The sequence below is a fragment of the Papio anubis genome, chromosome X (assembly GCF_008728515.1).
Source record: "Papio anubis isolate 15944 chromosome X, Panubis1.0, whole genome shotgun sequence".
NCBI lineage: Eukaryota > Metazoa > Chordata > Mammalia > Primates > Cercopithecidae > Papio > Papio anubis.
The window spans coordinates 140,116,537-140,138,342 of NC_044996.1; the positions used below are offsets into that span (position 1 = coordinate 140,116,537).

Genomic DNA, 21,806 nt, shown 5'->3' on the forward strand with positions numbered 1-21,806 from the left:
AGGGCTGCTGGAGGCCAGGTATTTGAGACCAGCCTGGGCAACAGAGAGTGACTGCATCTCTACAAAAAAATTTTTTTTTTTTTTTTTTTTGAGACGGAGTCTTGCTCTGTCACCCAGGCTGGAGTGCAGTGGCCGGATCTCAGCTCACTGCAAGCTCCGCCTCCCGGGTTTACACCATTCTCCTGCCTCAGCCTCCCGAGTAGCTGGGACTACAGGCACCCGCCACCTCGCCCGGCTAGTTTTTTGTATTTTTTAGTAGAGACGGGGTTTCACCGTGTTCGCCAGGATGGTCTCGATCTCCTGACCTCGTGATCCACCCGTCTCGGCCTCCCAAAGTGCTGGGATTACAGGCTTGAGCCACCGCGCCAGACCAAAAAAATTTTTAAAAGTTAGCTGGGCATGGTGGTGAAATCCCAGCTACCTGGGAGGTTGAGGTTGGAGGATCTCCTGAGCCCAGGACTTGGAGGCTGCAATAAGCTATGATTGCGCCACTACACTTTAGCCTGGGCGACAGAGCGAGACCCTGTCTCTAAATAATAAAATAAAGGCACGTTTTCAAATCTCTGCCCAGACTTCCAGAGAGAAGCTATAGAATTCAGAGGTAGAATGAATCTTGGCTACAAGGCAGAGCAATGTGATTGCTTCAAAGATGAGGTCAAACACTGCATCCACGCAATGGCGGAGATCTAAGGGTTTTTAAGGTTTCCACCCACTCGCACCTCCAAAATTCCTATTGTACTAGAGTTATCCTTTTTATCTGGCCTTTAAGAATACAAAATTATATGTATATGTGTGTGTGTGTGTATATATATATGTATTACATATATGTATATATTTTATACACTCACACACATATATCTTACTGTTGGAAGTGTAATTCTTGAAAGAGAGCTTGTAGAAAATGCCAAATTTCAGGATGCAAACTGGATCTATTATGAAATCTGCATTTGAACGAGTTTTCCAGGTGACTCATATATCCATTAAAATTTGAGAAACATGGCGTGTAATCCCAGCACTTTGGGAGACTAAGGTGGGCAGACCACCTGAGGTCAGGAGTTTGAGATCAGCCTACCAACATGGCGAAACCCTGTCTCTACTAAAAATGCAAAAATTAGCTGGGCATGGTGGCGTGTGCCTGTAGTCCCAGCTACTCGGGAGGCTGAGGCAGGAGAATGGCTTGAACGCGGGAGGTGGAGGTTGCAGTGAGCTGGGATGGCACCACTGCACTCCAGCCTGGGTGACAGAGTGAGACTCCATCTCAAAAGAAAAAAGAAAAATGAGAAACAATGCTTTAAAAGATTCTATTCCTTGAAATGTTGAAGCTACTTCTTCATCCTAAGATATGTGTCTTCTTCTTTATTTTTATTTTATTTTGAAGAACTGCAAAGGGAGGAAAATCTTTAAAGTGGTCATTATCACTACCTAATTTCTTGTCTTTTAAAAAAATCAATAATTTACTATTGTATTAGTTCACTTTTTTTAAAAAGAGGTAGGGAGAAAGCCCTATTTTCCCCTGTTTTATATCTACAAATACGATACAGAATGAAAAAAATTCACTTTTTGACATTCAAAAACATTTTTCATGATGTTAATTATTAAATTAAAGGATTCCAGCTGGTAGTTTCACTGGAGATCATTTTTCCTCATTTCCAAATTGTGGAAGAATAAACCTACCCGAGTGGACACCTTGATTTGAACCTGGGGTTAGCAAAGTTTCGAGACCCATCACAATGACAGGAGAGTATTTATTCTCACTGTTGGTGGCATTATACTCATTTATACAGTTACTATGCCTCCCAGATTTTTCCTCTTCCTGTAAATCAATCAGGGTAATGTCAACAAAGCAGAATTTCTAGAAAATGTATGTGTGTGTATATATGTATATATGTGTGTGAGTGTATATATGTGTATATATGTATATGTATAGTGTATTTGTTACAGAGATTTGACTTTAACAACTTGAGGAACTGTTTGAGTTGCCTCCCTAAGCCTGTTGTCTTTGCAAATTTAATGCTGGAGCCAAACGTCTATAGGGCAGGCAGTCAGGAAGGGAAGATGCCCGTGAAGTGGGAGAGGTTGGGAGCAGTCTGGAGCCCACAAGTGGGACTTGCAGCCATACAAAGATGGTGCTGCTATGGTCTGAATATTTCCATTTCCTCGAACTTCACATGTTGAAATCCTCATCCCCAGAGTGATGGTATTAGAAGGTGGGGCATTTGCCAAGTGGTGAGGTCATGCGGGTAGAGCCTCATCAATTGGATGAGTGTCCTTGTAAAAGAGACCCCAGAGAGCTCCCTTGCTCCTTTGACCAGATGAGGACACAAGAAGGAGCCATCTATGGACCAGTGGGTCCTCATCAGATACAGAATCTATCAGTGCTTTGATCCTCAACACCCAGTCTCCAGACCTGTGAGAATTAATTTTCTGTTGTTTCCAAGCCCCAAGTCCATGATATTTTATTGTAACATCCCAAATGGACTAAGACAAATGGACTAAAACATATGTCTTACCATTGCCTCTGACCTTGGTAATGAAGAACTGCAGAACTGCAGAATCCAGAAGCCTGCCTTACAGACACCTGACTTAGGAATCAGAGATGCCGAAGGAGGATCCAGGAACAGGTGGGGCAGTTGCAGACCTGGCTGCTGCTTCATGCCAACAAGGTGATTCAGCAGATGTGTGACTAGGTGTGCAACCCGCAAAGTGGCTGCTGCTTTCTTTCTACATTCCTCATCCTCCAAGAATCTCCCTTGCGGAGATTCATGCAAAAAGGGAAAATATATAAGAAAGAGAGTTCTTGGAAATTTAATTCAGCAAAGCCAAGTTAACACATTACAAAGCCACTGAAGTCTATCCACGCCTCGCTGACTTCTCTGAGTTTATACGGCATTTAATGACCTGGATCTCACCATTTTATATGGGTGAATTGAAACTTAATCAAACCCAAATTTTCTTGCTCTGAGTCAAGTGACCTTTCAGAATCCAAACAATATAAAAATGCCCAAATAAATGTCCTATGATAGGACCATGTTTTCCCAACTCATGTGTCCAGTTCTGACCCTCAAAGAGAGTTCACTAGAACTCATGTCTCCTTTAAATCCATAAGGTAGCTACATCTGGATGATTTTAGGTTATAACTTTTGGATTGAAATTATAAAATGGTGGAAGGGGCAATATGAACATTTATATGCAAAAGGATTCAAGGCAGAAAATGATTGGGTAATCAGAATTCTACTCCTAGTTCTTCATTTTGTCCATTTGAAAAATCGGGCCTCTTTGTCCTACTCTCCAGGGAAATACCTGATACACATCCAATTTCAAAGAGGAGATGTTAAGAAATGCCTTCCCCTAAATTCACTAGATGTATTCATTTCTGGACACTGACCTTATTCCTCTATCAGACCATTTAACGTTTTCCCTTTAAGTATATGTTTATCTTTTTCCTCTGAAAAGAAAAAAAAAAGCTCTTTTCTTTTGTTAGTAAGTGGCTGGAGGGTGGATAATTACTCTGTATGTATTTAGTCACAAGTATCATTAGAATTCTGAATTAAAAATAAGATTAATGATTTAATTTCCATCTGTCAGGATGAGCCATTTAAAAAATACTGATGTGATATAATGCTATAAAAGATTTAAGCATAATTTATTGATAAAACCATTACAACTGGAATGAGAGAGCTATTTGTCTACATAATGGTTCCTGAAATCACAGATAGTACTTTCCCATTATTCCACTGCAACATTTATAATTCCTTTTTAGATTTACCATTTTTTTAAACAACCACATATGGTACTTATTATATGCCAGGAAGTGTTCAAAGGGTCTTACAAATACTAACTCATTTAGTCCTCACAGTGACTTAACAAAGCAGTACTATTGCCTTCCCTACATTGTGCATAAGAAAATGGCAGCATGGGCTGGGCGCTGTGGCTCACCCCTGTAATCCCAGAACTTTGGGAGGCTGAGGAGGGCAGAACACGAGGTCAAGAGATAGAGACCATCCTGGCCAACATGGTGAAATCCCATCTCTACTAAAAATACAAAATTAGCTGGGTGTGGTGGCATGCACCTGTAGTCCCAGCTACTCAGAAGGCTGAGGCGGGAGAATCGCTTGAACCCGGGAGGCAGAGGTTGCAGTGAGCCGAGATTGGGCCATTGCACGCCAGCCTGGGTGACAGAGTGAGACTCTATCTCAAAAAACAAAACAAAACAAATACACCCTTCATTAGTTAAGGATAAAGATGGGGGGGCCGGGTGTGGTGGCTCACGCCTGTAATCCCAGCACTTTGGGAGGCCAAGGCAGGCAGATCACAAGGTCAAGAGATCAAGACCATCCTGGCCAACATGGTGAAACACCGTCTCTACTAAAAAAAAAAATACGAAAATTAGCCGGGCGTGGTGGCGCACTCCTGTAGTCCCAGCTATGGGACTACATTGCAACTACAGTTGCAATGACCCGAGATCACACCACTGCACTCCATCCAGCCTGGCAACAGAGCGAGATTTCATCTGAAAAATACAAATAAAATAAAATAAAATAAAAATGGCAGCATGACAAGCATGGGTAACTTGCCCAATTGAACACAGCAGATGAATTTTGGAACCATGATACAAACCAGAGTCTGGCTGCCTAACCATGGCTCCATATTGTTTCTGCATTGTAGATAAACCAGTGAGAACTTGGACTGATGGCAGTAGTTAATGCATCTTTGCATTTGAGAAAGTAGCTGGGTGGCAAGATTACTGGTGTGAAAAATTCTCAAATATATAAAATTCATATTACTCATAATCTAATCAAATATTGCAGAGATTTTCTCTTCATTGGGATTTATATAAATTTAGGTGTAGAAAGTTAATGTAGAAGTTGCACTTTTGGCTAAGAGGGGGTAAACATGTAAATTACCTTCCCATCAGAAAGAAACAAAGACGATACGTGAAATAATGGTTTTTAAGATACTGGATATCAATCAACAGATAAGTGATTCCAGAAATAGAGCTGATAAATGAGGTGAATACTTTTGATTGCATAACTTCTGCATTGAGGGAGATTCCAGGCAATGGTACAAGGAGGGGAACTCACACAGAACCCAGTGGACTATCTGATTTGAAGTGATGAACCTGAGAGTTTAGAGAGAACAAGGCAGCTAGAATTTGAAGGACAGGGTTACAGGAGAAAAGAGAGATGTACAGAGAACTGCCCCCTCAAAAAAAAAAAAAAAAAAGGCCAGCAGAGTGTCCCTGTTGAGTATTTAACCAATTGCTGATGCAGCATGCATATGAGAAAATTACCCAAGCATGGAGATACAAACATCCAAAAGAATCAGCACACTGTTCAAGGTTCACAAAGGGCTGTAAATGATGCCTGTTTTCACCAGCCAGAAGGAAAAAAATTCCCTAAATACATGAGACATTGTATAAAGTTTTGAGGTTGGTCTTGCTTTAGTAAGGAAGAAAAGATTAGCAACAACCTGAGTTCTAATCAAGTTCTGACTAACAAACCTGAAAAGCAGAACCTAAGAGATCAGTCTCATTCAAAATCCCTTAACTCAAGCCCAGAATAAAACCTAAGAAATTTTAGAGAAATTAAAAAAAAAACAAACAAAAAAAACTCAACCTTCTAAGTGGTAAAATTCACCATCTTTGACATTCAAAGCTTACAGCATTTGGGCCTGTCGCAGTGTTGGAGACCAGCCTGGCCAACATGGTGAAACCCCGTCTCTACTAAAAATACAAAATTTAGCTGGGTGTGGTGGCTGGTTCCTGTAGTCCCAACTACTCAGGAGGCTGAGGGAGGAGAATCGCTTGAACCCCCGGGAGGCAGAGGTTGCAGTCAGCCGAGATCACGCTATTGCACTTCAGCCTGGGTGAAAAGCAAGCCTTGGTCTCAAAAAAAGAAGAAGAAGAAGAAAAAAGCTTACTGCATTTGAATGAATAGCAATGGAAACTATCTAAAATGAAACACACAGAAGAAAAAAAAGTAAAAATGAAAAGAGCATCAACGGGTTGTGGGACAACTTCAAATATCCTAATAGGTGAGTAATTGGAATACTCAAAGGAAAAGAAAGGGGAGCAGACACACACACACACACACACACACACACACACACACACACACTTGAAGAAATAATGGCCAGAAATTTTCAAAAAATTTTAAAAAGCTATCAGCCTATTGACACAGTAATCTCAACCGACTCTAAGCACAAGAAAGCTACTTTACCAAGGCACATCATAATCAAATTGCTCAAAATTAGTGATAAAGACAAAATATAACTATCAGCCAGAGGGAAAAAACACATTACGTATAGAGGAACAAAGATGAGAATAACTTTGGATTTCTTGTCACTAATAATGTAAGCAAAAAGACAGAGAAGAAACATACTTATGGTACTTCTAATAAGTATCTATATTTTTGCTGGGTATAGAAGTCTATACTTATTACAGATAATAAGTCTATACTTAGGCCGGGTGTGGTGGCTCATACCTGTAATCCCAGCACTTTGGGAGGCTGAGATGGGTGGATCACGAGGTCAGGAGATGGAGATCATCCTGGCTAACACAGTGAAACCCCGTCTCTACTGAAAAAAAAAAATACAAAAAATTAGTCAGGCATGGTGATGGGCGCCTATAGTCCTAGCTACTCAGGAGGCTGAGGCAGGAGAATGGCATGAACGTGGGAGGCAGAGCTTGCAGTGAGCCGAGATCGTGTCACTGCACTCCAGCCTGGGTGACAGAGAGAGACTCTGTCTCATAAATAAATAAATAAACAAATAAATAAATCTATACTTATTACAGATAATAAGTACAGACTTCTATACCCAGCAAAAATATCTTCAAATCAAACAAAGGTGAAGAAAAGACACTTCCAAACATTTAAAACCAGAAAGAATTCATGATCAGCAGACATGCAGTACAATGCATGTCCAAAGAATTCCTTTAGGCAGAGGGATTGATATTAGATGGAAATTTGAGTTGTACACAAAAGCAGGAGGAGCAGCAGAAATGGTAGATAATTGATAAAACTATAAGACTTTTATCTTTTTATGTGTTTTAAAGAGATAATTGATTAAAGAAAAATAATAGGAATGTATTGTGAGGTTTATAAGATATTTAGAACTAAAATGCATTACAATGATAGCATATTCTGGGAAGGAAAAGTGGATGTATACTATCATATAACATTGCAAAAAGGCAGCACAAGGAAATAAAACAACAGACTGATATTCCTCATAACCATAGAGACAACATTTCTAAATGCATTTTTAGCAAATTGTAGCAAAACTACATAAAAAGATAATTAAGTCATGACCAGAAGGAATAATTCTAAAAATATAAGGTCGTTTTAACATTCAAACCAACCAACGCCATATTAACATTAAAGAAGATTGCCTTAACATTTGAATAAAAATAATCATTGAAATTCAGCAACACTCCTGATTTTTAAAAGTTGTTATCAAAATTAGAAAAGGAATCAATTTTCTCAACTTGATAAAGAGCATCTACATAAAACCTGCAACTAATAACATAATGGTGAATTATTCTTTCCCTCCACCCCCAAGTTGGAAACAAGACAAGTATGTCTTCTCACAACTTCTACTCACCATTGTACTGGAGATTGTAGCCAGTAAAATAAGGAAAATAAAAATTCTCCAGATTGGAAAGGAAGAGTCAAAACTGTCTTCCTTTGCAGATGACATGGTCATCCATTTAGAAGATGTGATTGAATACACCAAACAGCTACTATAATTATTAAGTGCATTTAGAAACATTTCAAGATAAAGATCAATAGACAAAAACAAATTGTGTTTATATATCCTAGCAATGAGCATTTGAAAACTGAAATTAAGGAAACAATATTAACAACAACCACATCAACAATATGAAATTCTTAGGGATAACTCCTACAGAAGATGTGCAAGAAAGGCTTGTATACTGAAAACTACAAAACTTTACTGAGAGAAGTTAAAGAAAACCTTAATCAATGGGGAGATATACTTTGTTCATGGTTGGGAAGACTCAGATGCTGGTTCTGCCCACATCAATTGATAGATTCAACACAATTGCAGTCAAAATCCCAACTGATTCTTTTTTCTCAAAATTGACAAGCTTATTCTACAATTTATTTGTAAATTTTAAAAACCTGGAATAGCTACAAAAAATAAAAAAAAGAACAAATTTGAAGGTCTAACACTACTTAATTTGAAGATATACATAAGCTATAGTAATCAAGACATCACAATATTGCCATGAAGATAGACAAACAGATCAAGGAAACAGAGTAGATACTTGCGAAATAGACCCACAAATACACAAAAACTTCACTTCTACACATAAATACACACACATGCACATGCACACACACAGAGTTAACTTGACATTTAAAGGACACAAGGAACAGGTATTTGGAATATATGCCACAAGCCTATTTTTCAGGCTTCTGTGCAGATGAAATAATCAGTACTGTTTCCAACTAAGCCTGTATTTCTTCTCAGCAAATATAATGTAGCCATTTCTAGCTGATCAAAGATTGGCACTGGATGAATCAAAGCTGGCATCTCTGATGTTGACCAACTCATGTCTCATCTTACAGGTGATAAAGTTAAGACACAGGTAGTTGATAGTAATTAGAAGAATATTCAGGACAAGAAGCCAATAGCTTAATTCCAATCTAAAGTCCTCTACATGACAGGCCAGAAGATAGACTGAATGGGTATATGTGTATGGGGGATGGGTGCAGAGTATGATGCAGGCAAAAAAAAAAAGCTAAATTGCCTAAAATTAGACCTGTACCACAGAATACTTTGATTTGATCCATTTTCAAATTTGATGACTTATGATATTTATGATCTAATATATTGAACATGTTAAACAAGAAATTCTAATTATATTTTAGCAGAAAGTATATATCAAGCAAATTGTTTCTCTTTTCTGTTTTTATTGATTTATCATATCATCTAAATGATTTTCCAATTCTCTAAAAACATAAATTTAAGATTAAGCTGTGTCTGTAAACATATCTTTCCTTAATAGACTCCCTGTCAATAATCTATTTTCAGATGATGAATATTGCCAAATAGACTTAAACTTTTTTTAAAAAAAATTTTTTTGAGACAGTCTTGCTTTGTCACCTAGGCTGAAATGCAGTGGCATGATCTCGGCTAGCTGAAACCTCCACCTCCCAGGTTCAAGCGATTCTCATTCCTCAGCTTCCTGAGTAGCTGGGACTACAGGCACGTGCCACCATGCCCTCCTGATTTCTGTAGTTTTGGTAGAGATAGGGTTTCACCATGTTGGCCAGGCTGGTCTGGAACTACTGACCTCACGTGATCTTCCTGCCTCGGTCTCCCAAAGTGCTGGGATTACAGGCATGAGCCATCGCACCTGGCCTTGAATTCATTTTTAAAAGAAATTAAGGGTCCAGGTGAGCGGGCGCGTCCCCGCGACGGCGCTGCCTCCCCGAGGCGGTTCACGTAAAGCCAACGAGGCCCTGCCGGCCAGCCGGGAAGGAGGCGTGGATATGGAGCTGGCGGCTGCCAAGCCCGGGGCCCGCGCCGCTGCCTAGCGCCTCCCGGGGGCTCTGTGGGGACGCGCCCCCCGCCGCAGCTCGGGGACCCGTAGAGCCCCGCGCTGCGCGGATGGCCCTGCTTCCGCGCCCCGCGCTCACCCTCCTGTTCCTCCTCATGGCCGCTGTTGTCAGGTGCCAGGAGGAGGCCCAGACCACCGACTGGAGGGCCACCCTGAAGACCATCCGGAACGGCGTTCATAAGATAGACACGTACCTGAACGCTGCCTTGGACCTCCTGGGAGGCGAGGACGGTCTCTGCCAGTATAAATGCAGTGACGGATCTAAGCCTTTCCCACGTTATGGTTATAAACCCTCCCCACCGAATGGATGTGGCTCTCCACTGTTTGGTGTTCATCTTAACATTGGTATCCCTTCCCTGACAAAGTGTTGCAACCAACACGACAGGTGCTATGAGACCTGTGGCAAAAGCAAGAATGACTGTGATGAGGAATTCCAATATTGCCTCTCCAAGATCTGCCGAGATGTACAGAAAACACTAGGACTCACTCAGCATGTTCAGGCATGTGAAACAACAGTGGAACTCTTGTTTGACAGTGTTATACATTTGGGTTGTAAACCATATCTGGACAGCCAACGAGCTGCATGCAGGTGTCATTATGAAGAAAAAACCGATCTTTAAAGGAGATGCTGACAGCTGGTGACAGATGAAGATGGAAGAACATAACCTTTGACAAATAATTAATGTTTTTACAACATAAAACTGTCTTATTTTTGTGAAAGGATTATTTTGAGACCTTACAATAATTTATATCTTGATGTTAAAACCTCAAAGAAAAAAAAGTGAGGGAGATAGGGGAGGGCACACTTGTCTTCTCAGGTATCTTCTCCGGCATTGCTTCCTAACTTATTATGCCAAACGTCTTGACCAGTATCAAAAACAAGTGCTTGTTAAGCGGAGAATATTTGAAAAGAAGAATATAAACTTAATTTTCACAACCGTATTTACCAAAAAGATCAAATATAAAATTCATAAGGTCTATGCAACATTATCTTATTTGGAAATATGGGGAAATTATTACTTACAAGTATTTGTTTACTATGAAATTTTAAATACACATTTATGCCTAGAAAAATAAAAAAAAAAAAAAAGAAATTAAGATATATTTATACAGTGAAGATATGTTATGACTGTCCTATATGCACTCATAATTCATTAACAATTTATATCCATTTATAATATTTTCATAATAAAATTCAATTTTAATTATCTTTGTAATCAAAAATTGGGAAGATAGGAATTAGGGCAGAGTATACATCCTAACTTTTTTAGGGTCTGATTGTTTAAAATCCTAAATATTTGCCTCTTTCTTATAAATCTTGCTAAACAAAAAAAAATTGGGAGTTTTGATCAGTGAAGATTTTTATCATACTTACACATTTCTAACCATTGTCAACAGAAAATTTATCAGAAAGCTTTTTATGTTGCATTGATAGGAACAATTAAAAATAAGAATTAAAATACTTGCATTGCAAGGAAATTTAAACAATGATTTACTAACAATCTGTTATCAATTAGACCCATGATGAACTCATAGGTGCTTTCAAGAGTATATTTTACAGCAAGAAACATACTTCTGACAGCTCTTACTCATTTAAAAATTCTTATGAACTATCCAGGCTAGACATAGGGGCTACTTGGAGACAGAATATTTGGTTAAATATGTGCTTTTTTAATGACAGTTCGGGTCAGGTCATTACTTGAAACAACAATACACATAAATTGGCAACAGGGCCTTATGTGAGACAGCTGGTCCCTCCTCCTGAGATTAATTGAACATAAAATTACCTTTACCTGAGAGTGAAATATATTATCAGCAAGCCAAATAATTCTCCATCAGGTTTTCATTTGTTTATAAAAACAATAATAAAGCATTTCACTCTAAAAGCCTAATACTGACTATGTTCAATTATAGAGGAGATAATTTAACAACCCATATCATCAGTAATGAAAAATCAAAGTAGCTTTGTGCGTTTCTGCAATGCAAATATTGAGTGTGTTCGTCTGTGTATTTCCAACAGTGTATAAAAGTTACATTCAAGAGAGTATCCGCGGTTTGAAAACTGCTTGGATTAGCTGAAATCTCCAAAAGACAAAGGAATACCCACAAGTCAACTGAAGTATTGGCCCTAAATGATCCCACTATTCCTGATTCTTTTGATCAAAAAGCAACCTTTTATAATGAAAATTCATGAGGAGCCTCCCCTCTAAAAATATTGTTTTCATTTGCATTCCTTTCACTGTGAGTAAAGTTCAACATCTTTTCATAAGCTTAAGGTCATTTGTTTTTTCTAACTTGATTTTTTCAACTTTTATTTTATGTTCAAGGGTACAAGTTCAGATTTATTGTATGGGTAAACTTGTGTCATGGGGGTTTGTGGTACAGATTATTTCCTCGTTCAGGTATTAAGCCTAGTACCCATTAGCTATTTCTCCTGATCCTCTCCCTCCTCCCTCCCTCCACCTTCCGAAAGGCCCCGGTATGCGTTGTTCCCCTCTATGTGTCCACGTGTTCTCATCATTCAGCTCCCACTTATAAGTGAGAACATGAGATATTTGATTTTCTATCCCTCTGTTAGTTTGTTAAAAGGTTTTTTGCTGGTAATTTATTTGTGCTTTTTGCCTATTCTTAAAAATATGTCTCTTTCCTCCTTGTTTTTTCAAATAAGTTTCTATATATGGAGAATATTAGCCACTTATCCATTACAAACCCTCCAAATATTTCCACATTATTTGTCACTGGATTTTTACTTATGACATTTTATGCAATGTAGAGTTATTAAAAATCTACTCACATTTATCAGTCTTCTCTTATTGATATGGATTCTGTGTCATAAAAAGCCATTTTCCTCCATCCAGGTCATAGAAAAAAATTTCCAGCTTTCCTGCTAGTTCTTTTGTAGTTCATTTTTAAAAAAAACTTTAAAACTTTAGATATATGTTACATTGGGGATTCTTTTTTGAGTATAGTGTGATGGGTGGATCTAAATTTACCTTTTCTTAAATGGCTGCACACATTTGTCAAATGCCATTTTTTAAAAAGTCCACTATTGTCCAAATGATATGAGGTCTAACTTCATCCTATACTACATTTCTATATATCCTTGGCTGTATTTCTTTACTTTCTATTCTATTCCATTACGTTCTTTATTCTTATGCCAGTTTGATAATCTTTTCTTTTTTTTTTTTTCTTTTTTCTGTTTTTTTTTAGACAGAGTCTCCCTCTGTCACCCAGGCTGGAGTGCAGTGGGGCTATCTGCAACCTCCACCTCCTGGGTTCAAGCGATTCTCCTGCCTCAGCCCTGAGAGTAGCTCACGCCACGACACCTGGCTAATTTTTGTGTTTTTAGTAGGGACGGGATTTCACTGTGTTGCCCAAGCTGGTCTCAAACTCCTGACCTAAAGCAATCCACCAGCCTCATCCTCCCAAAGTGCTCAGATTACAGGAGTGAGCCACCACGCTGGACTATAGTCTTCTTGATAGTGAATTTGTTGCATATTTTAACATCCGGTGTGATGAGGCTGCCCTCATGAGTCTTCATCTTGTTAACCATCCTCACGTAATAAAATATGATGTAGTTAGTCCTTGATGAAGCATTACCCAGACACTCTGCAACTTCAAAGCTTGGTAGACCTGGAGGTATGTGGTGGTTTGGAGTGTCAGCGGGCAACTCCAAACCACCAAGCCTTTCTAAATGTGGAATGGGATGAGGGAGAGAGAGCGTGAGAGAAAGGGAATGAGAGACCAAGAAAGAGGGAGACACACACACACACACACACACACAAAGAGAGAGAGAGAAAGGATATGATTACTTCCATGGAAAAATTTTATAAGTGCCAATCAAATATCACCCAAAGTCCATTTGCAGATACACAGTAAATGGAATGTTTTAAGTGTCTCATTTTTCAAACTCTCGCTTGTGAAATGTTACTTTGGAAATACCTCGCTTTTCTTTCTATGACTTCAGCAGCTGTGATATTTCTTCTGCAATAAGTATTCAAGGAAGAAGTAAGATTGCCTGTTGCCTAGTTTTACTTTGTAGTGAAAACTGTGAGAGAGATTTTGAGTGTTTCATAATTTAGATTTCCTTTTCAAATGTCAGACATGCTTCATGTTCGGAGAAGCCATCATTCAAAGAATAGACATGCAAAGGTCAACCAGTGAAACTGTGAGCACCTGACATTCTGGCCCCAAGCAGGTGCTTCCCTGCTCTTAGATGTTGTTCTCAAGGAACTGGGGAACTGGGACTCTACAGTGTTGTTTACCAGAGATTGCTGTAGGTCAGTGACCACATCTGGACTTTGTAGAAATACTGTTGTCTCAGTGTTGCAGAATATAAGGACGAAATGGAGCATTCTACTTTTTTTTCTTTCCTGCTTGGAGTGAGAATTCCTACCAGCTAGAATAGCATGGATTGCCTTTCCTGTTTTCTTTTTACAGTAGCTTTGTTTGCAATTGCTTTAATTTTTTCCCCAATTTCTTGGCATTTTGTAAGCAGGATTTCTAGTTCAAGATCACTTTCTGCAGTTATGATGGTAAAGTGTGGTCTTTTAAATGCATGGTCATGGTGGTGGTGATGGTGGTGGAGAAGACAGGATTGAAGTATCTTGTTACTCTTTCCTTCCAGCAGAATCTTAATTTTCCCTTTTTTCCTTCTTTCTCTCGACATAACTATTTCTCTAATGAGACTATTCTGATTGTTTTTCTCCAGGTAATGTCACTTCTAGGCTGCTAACCTGAGACCTACTCACATTGAAGGCTCTTTCTTTCACCTGGTTTTCTTAGACATCAAGGCTCATGTTCCATCTTTAACACTCAACGTGAGACTTTATGGGATGTTTTGTTCTGTGTTTCTTCTGGGTCCTACACTTTCTTTCCTTTTTCTCAAGGCTGACCATAATGGAGAGATGCAAATTGGAATGGTTATTGTCTTTCACTAGGCATGGGTCATACATGATTTTATTTTCGCTCATTTTTACTTTTATTTTGTCTTTTTTGAAAAGATGCATGGAGAGATTTTCATTCAGGCATCTACTCTTATTATCCAGAAATGGAAGGTGTCTGCAATTTCTGTTTATTTCTATCACTATGCAGATTATAAAGTATATTGTATAGTTTCATGTTTATAATTTTTATAATTTAAATGTTTATATAAAATGTGTATTTTATAATTTATACACTTTATATCAAATACAATGTTTATAATTTTCATAGTAACGCTTATAAGTTTATTGTGGATTTTCTATCTGTATTATATGATGAAGAACTTTAGACAGGGTAGAACTAACACACTTTCAAATACCAAATTCTTTGATATCAAAGTTGCAAAACTTTATATCAAAAATTGATAACAAATAATAAATAGTAAATTTGTCCTTCAAGAGTCAATAATAAAAATCTTTCATTTTAGTACAAACTGAACCTAGTAGATAATGTTTGGATTAATAAAATTCCATTTTTGATTCAAAACTGAAGTAAAAGAATGAATGAATTGGATTAGCATGAAGTTCTTAGCACACAGTAGTATGATTTAGCTGGGAATGCTGAGCAATATATTAAGAAATAAAATCAGAATGATTTATAATCACCCACTCTTTAGAAAAAGTGTGAAAGAAACATTTAAAAATAAGTAAAATTAAAGTGGCTTCAAAGAAAGAATTAACTCCATAGCGATGACAGTGAAGTAGATCATAAACTGCATAATATGAGAAGTGTAGAATAACTATTTTTCAAGTGTAATACTCTAATAATATTTGTGTTCCAATATTTTGACAACTGCCAAAAATGGCAGCTGCCTATAAAACTAGAATAAGTGTTGTCATAATACATTGCTGAAATTTTATATTTATTTTTTCACAAATTGGAAATAAGTTTTTGTGTTTTCTGAACAGACTGCCAAATGTTCACCAGTCTTATAATTCACCATCCGTTACATGAAATAAGAAAAGCACGGCTATGCTGCAGAGTGTATTTGTCTTTACAACAGCCACTTTAACCAATCTAGTTCTCTGCCTTTATGCCCCTGGTTTGGCACATGAATAAATACACAGATGAGTGGTCCTGCCACTTCCTAAGCTTCATGATGCTTTCTACTCTCATCTTCTTTCTTCTCTTAAACAGGATTCAGGTATATCTGAATTCTGAGGCATATTCATAGTCTATACCTTAGACACTGTTTTTTTTTTTTTCTTTTGAGACAAAATCTTGCTCTGTCACCCAGGCCATAGTGCAGTGGTGTTATCTCAGCTCACTGCAACCTTTGCTTCCTAGGTTCAAGTGATTCTCCTGCCTCAGCCACCCAAGTAGCTTGGACTACAGGTTCATGACACCATGCCCAGCTAATTTTTGTATTTTTTGTAAAGATGGGGTTTTACCATGGGGACCAGGCTGGCCTCAAACTCCTTGGCTTCCCAAAGTGCTGGGATTATAGGTATCAGCCCCATGCCTGGCCTCTACCCTGGGTGTTCTATAATAAAATTAACAATACTTAAATACATGCACATTCAAAATAAATATATTCAGCACAGCCATTCTGTTACCTTGACAAATAACAAGTACTTAGTATTCAAGAAAAAAAGAGAAGTATCTATTAATACATCTCTTTCATAATTTTATGTAGAACTCATCAGCTACAAAACACAGTTGAATGGACAAACCCCTAACCAATCTCTTAGATGTAATTTTGTGTGAGAATTCCTGCTTGCAGAAGACAAATTCACAGTTGCATGCCCATGGATGTATTTGTTAACTTCCTCAAAAAAGTACTCAGGATTTTTAGGGAAATAAATATGATAGATGCAGATGGTGGAGAAATGGAGAAACCACCATTTACTCGTAGCTGCAACTATCCTTGTTTTGCAAGAGGTAGTTTATATGAAAGATCCTTGTAACTTTTCAGTGTTTTTAGAAATTATTCCTTTCTAAGGTCTCTCTCCCGGACAGAGGCTAGAGAATTTATTCTTCCATACCAACCTCATTCAAGTGCATCAACCTCATTCAAAATGATTCCTATATGGCACATCAAATATTTTCTTAGTTTAAGTAAACTAAAGTTCATTATACTTAATGTCATTTTATACTTTGAAAAGCTCCTTGGATTAATTGGCCATGCTCAGCTATGATATAGAACCATAGTTGTTGGGGTTTTTTTGGGGGGAGGCAGGTATCAATAAATATTTTTGGGAGGAAAATGGAACGGCTATGTGAATCGATGATTTGAAATAATATCAAGTCTACTGTTCAAAAGACAGGGAAGAAGGTATTTTTTCTCCAAATAGTAATATTTCCCAGGGAGTCAGGATTAGAAGGTAAACTAGATCATTTAATTCAGCGATTCTCTTTGCTCAGAGTGGGAGAGTGGGGTCACAAGAACTCCCTTGCAGAGGAAACTGGTGCCATGAGGGTGAGGGGGTGTTGCCAGTAAACACGGAGTCCTTCCATTCAATTTTTAATTGAAAAATAAAATTATATATAATATGTATTTATGGTATACAATGTGATGTTTTGACGTATGTGTACATTGCAAAGCAGTTAAATCAAAATAACATAGTGATGAACTCACGCTTATTATTTATTTGGCAGGCTGATAAAAAAAATTCAGCCAAAATACATTTAAAGAAGTTTAATTGAGCAATGAACAATTCGCGAATCAGGCAGTCCCCAGAATCACAGAAGACTGAGAGAGACTCCAGGGGTGCCTCATGGTGAGAATGAATTTATAGACCAAAAGATAAAGTGATGTACAGGAATTGGAAGTGAGGTACAGAAACAGTGAGATTGGTTGCAGCTCAGCGTTTGCCTGATTTGAACGCAGTTTGAACATTGAGCAGTCTATGAGTGGTTGAAGTATGGCAGCTGGAATTGGCCAACACTCAGCTATTGTTACAGGCACATACTACTAAGTTAGGTTTTCAATTTTGTCTGACAATTAAGCTAGGTCACAGTTCATCCACACAGACTCAAATATAGAAGTACGGAGTCCTTCTCAGGCCATATTTAGTTTGCTTTAACAGGGCGAACACTTAAAATTCTACTCTTTTAGCAGTTTTCAAGCATACGTTATTATTAACCGTGCATTTCTTGAATTTATTACTTCTGTCTAACTGAAATTTTGTATTCTTTGACCAACATCTCCTCAGTGTCTGATCTCACTTACCTGTGGAATCTAAAAAAGTCAAACTCTTAAAAGCAGAGAGTAGAACGCTGGTCCTTCTATATTTGCTTCTGTATTTCCTGTAGGACAAACGATATTCTGGTTTTCAAGATAAACCAATTCTTTCCCTATATCCACATCCTTCTCCCCTTCTTTGTTGTTTCTTTCCCTACTTTCCCACCTCTTTCCAATGCCCTCTCCATCCCCTGCCCCAGTCAATGTCATCTTTTTGTTGAAACTTTCTTAACCTGCTCCGGGAATGGCTAGAGGCATTCTCCTTTTTGTCCACGTGCTCTGTCCTTGTTCTGTGAATGGTGTTCATTGCATTCCATTTCGTGCTACTCTTAGATCTGTATCACTCTGGGCTGAGGGCTCCTTGACACGGAGACTCTACATTGCTTATCTTTGTAGCAATATGGGGGCCGAGCAGGGGTCACTGCATGTCTTCTGTATAGGCAGATGGTAAACATTTTTGTCTTTGCGGACCATAAGGTTTCTGTTCCAACTACTCAGCTGTGCTGTTGTCACAAGCCCAGCCATGATCAATATGTAAACGAATGGGTTTACAGTAGCTATCTTTACAAACACAAGTGGATAGCTGGATTTACTTTCCTGACCTGGTTTCGTAGAGTCCAGTGGCATCTAATAAAGTGGTCATGAGAGGGATGACTTAAAAATGCTCACATGCTTCAAAAGTTAAAGCATTCAACATGTTTTAGTAGTTTAAGAAACTAAATAGAAATTAAGCACTAACCATAGTTATACGTATGTGTATATATTAGAAATACATAGTTCTGCAGTAAGACTTAATACAAAGAAAGCAAGAAAGTGATGAATACAAGATTTAGGATAACAGTTTCTCTGGGCAGAGGAATGCAGGGAGATGGAATAGAGGAACCAAACAGCACAAATCGGTTATTTTTATAATTGTATTTTTGTGTGGGTGCCTATTATATTACTATAAACACACTAAGAAATAGGTCATATCAGGACTAATGATGAGAGTATTCATGAGTCAAGAATTATGTTTAATATGTTTTTTAGGTCAAGGCCATAAAAGAAGTTCTTATAGTTATCACCATCCTTATATATATTCTCAACCTTCCCATTGATCAAGATTCTTCAAAGATGGCAATATTACTTTGATGTCTTCAACACATTCTCTCAATGTCTCAGGTGGTAATTGTTGAAGCCAGAGTTTTAAGCAGATTCAAAATGCTTTAGGTGTTCTTTTACCAGGATTGTACTCCTAGTGGATTATTAGAATTGCATCCTGCTGTGACTCTCAGAGTACTAGCTTCAGAAGTGGGCATGTGCTCTATGAGGAAGCTGGGCTTGGAAGCCCAGTGTAGCCTAGTGGGTAAACCTTCAAAGCCAGACTCCGTGACTTCAGATTCCCACTCTGCTTCTTACTCCCTGTGTTAATGTGGGCAACCGCTGCTTTTCCTCCTCTGTAAGATGGAACAATTGTAGCATGTACTTCATAGGGGTGTGGTGGGCATGAAATTTGCTAGTAGAGGAGATGTTTCCAGAAAAGAGCTGACACATAGTGTCTGCTAATGAAATGTTATCTCCTGTTAGTATGATTATCAAACAATTTCGGTTCCTGTTGTCATTTAATAAGAATTCTGGAAGGAGACATGAGCCTATTTTTTGCTTAGGGATTCAGAAATATTAGGGACACATTTGGTACCACTCTCTTTGGTCTCTCTCTCCATGATGGTCACAACATGACAGCTGTAGCTCCAGTGATTTCGTCTCCATTCCAGAATGGGAGAAGGAGAAATAGGAGAATACAAGGGATAAGCCAGACAAGTTCATATCATAGCAAGGCACACTTGTCCAAGCCAAGGCAATGGCTTCCTTTTAAAGATCATTGGGTAGATCCATGTCACACAGAGCATCACCCGGGCTTTATGGCAGGTTGGACGATGAAGTCCTATTCTAGTTGGTTATATTGTAACTCAGAACAAAGCAAGAGGACTACTCAAACTGAAGGTGACGACAACGAACATGGGGCAGGCAACTTGCAAAATGCCAAAAACTGCCACTCCTTCCTAACCATGCTCATTCTATTCTGTCCAGCCTAGCACCGAGGTAAAGCAGAAGAGAAATTGAGCTTTGTCTCTTTGTCCACAGTGAAAAGTGTATGTTCTACAGCAAGCAACAGGTGGTGTTCTTCTGCAGCAACTGTAACATTATAAACACTTTTCTGTTGTAAGTTTAGCATTTTTGTGTGGCGGTCAACTTGTTCTGGATCTGAACTTTCTTGACACTACAATTATATTCTGGACCTCTCTTTTGTAGTTTCCCTTGAGGGCTTGTTGGATAATCTGGACACATTATTTGAAAATTATTGAGTAAGAGATCACCCTGATCCTTAGACTTACTGTGATATTTCGTACAAAATTTCATTTTTTGAAAATACTTGTTCTGCCTGAGTATTTTTTTCATAGAGAATCTCGAGTAATGCAATATATCTATATCTACCTATATCTATATATCTCAAGTGGGCACATTCAATGTTCCACCTTCTATGCCTATGAGGAACTCCTCATAGATAGGCAGATAGTTTGAATCATGCATGCCCACCCCCAAAATATTAGCCTCAGTTAATACTTTCATCTTGATCAGAATTATGTCTTGAATATTAGATATCTACTAAAAATCAGGAATGAATCTTTAATCTGCATCTTTTTAATATCAAGTTAAATGCAACTTACTTTTGAACTTTTAAATTTTACTTAATGTTAAAATTAGTAAGCTGTTCAAGTAGTTCCAAACTCAAAATAAACATTTTGTGTTGTGACATTTCATACTAACATTTCATCAGTTGTTTTCAGGTAATCATATATTATATTATTAGATTTGTGTATATTCTTCTGGTGTTTCCTTAATGCAAATATGAAAATGAATATGTAGTTCTATTTAACCATCTTTCCAACACAGAAGTCAGCATTCTATATGGATTATTTTGTACCATTTTTCACCTAATATATTATAGAAAATATATATTTAGAAGAATTCTATTTGATAGTTTGCAAACTATTTTACTATTCAAGTTCTATTTTGTGAAAGATCATCTACCTTGCTCTCCAACTTCCCTGGTATTCTCTTTCTCTCAGAAATTTACTTTGTTCTTCTCTGATCTCAAATAGGTGCTATTACTCTTAAAAACATACAAAGCAAAACCAGGGTATACATTGCCTCTCACTGCTTTCAGCATGTTTTCTTAGAGATAAACCTTCAAAATATCCATAATCACAGAGAGGCCAATCTTTAACATCACCTGATAGTATGTTCAGATCCAAAGTATGCCTAAAAAACAAAAACAATATGATTTAAAACTCCTTGCATATCAAAGCATGATAAACCAAAATTTATATCTGTAGCGCTCAAGATCTGAAATCAGCTGCCTCAGGAATATGCAAGTGATTTTCCATGTATTTTTCCTTTTGAATGACTTGGGAAGGTGGATTTTCTTCTAAAGACTCAGTATAGAATTAGAAGAAGCAAAGTTTATTAGTGAGCCTTAGGGTAGGTGTTGATTGTTCTGGAAAGTTGAAGGGAGCTGGAATTCATGACTGACATTTATAAAATCATGGCATATGGAAACACTTATATATTTTTATTCATCTAATTTCAGAATACCACAACCAGGACACATTTCTGGAAGTCAGAAGGTCACAGTTTTAGGACAAATGCCACAGCTATTCTTTACACACCAGACAGGAAGGATGTAGACCTCGTTTCTGGAAAGGGCTATAATAGATAGAGAGTATAAGTAGATATAAAAGTATTTCAATATATTTAGGTGATGAGTCTACAAAGAAAATAGAAAAGAATGGGGATGACTGATTTATATTTCTCCCTTTGGACATGACATTGTGGTGGGCATTTGATTGATCTAAGGAAGAGTCTTTACACAGAGATCAAACATGGAGCACCACATGGCCTGTGTAGTTGGTCTGACTCAGTACTGCCTATGCTAGGCTCTTATCCAAGGTGCAGATCTTCCTGTGAGGTCCTGGAGGTCTCTCTGTCTGAATCGCCGAACTGGGATCTTCAGCT

At 38.0% G+C, this 21,806-nt stretch overlaps 1 protein-coding gene across 1 annotated transcript; it reads left to right on the plus strand.

The window, feature by feature from the left end:
• Positions 1-9,433: 9,433 nt before the first annotated feature.
• LOC101005611 (group XIIA secretory phospholipase A2) lies at positions 9,434-10,306 on the plus strand. Its single transcript, XM_003917374.5, is given in 2 exon segments — positions 9,434-9,533; positions 9,535-10,306. Coding segments are annotated over 2 exon segments (687 nt in total). The 5' UTR covers positions 9,434-9,515; the 3' UTR covers positions 10,204-10,306.
• The last annotated feature ends 11,500 nt before the right edge of the window (positions 10,307-21,806 follow it).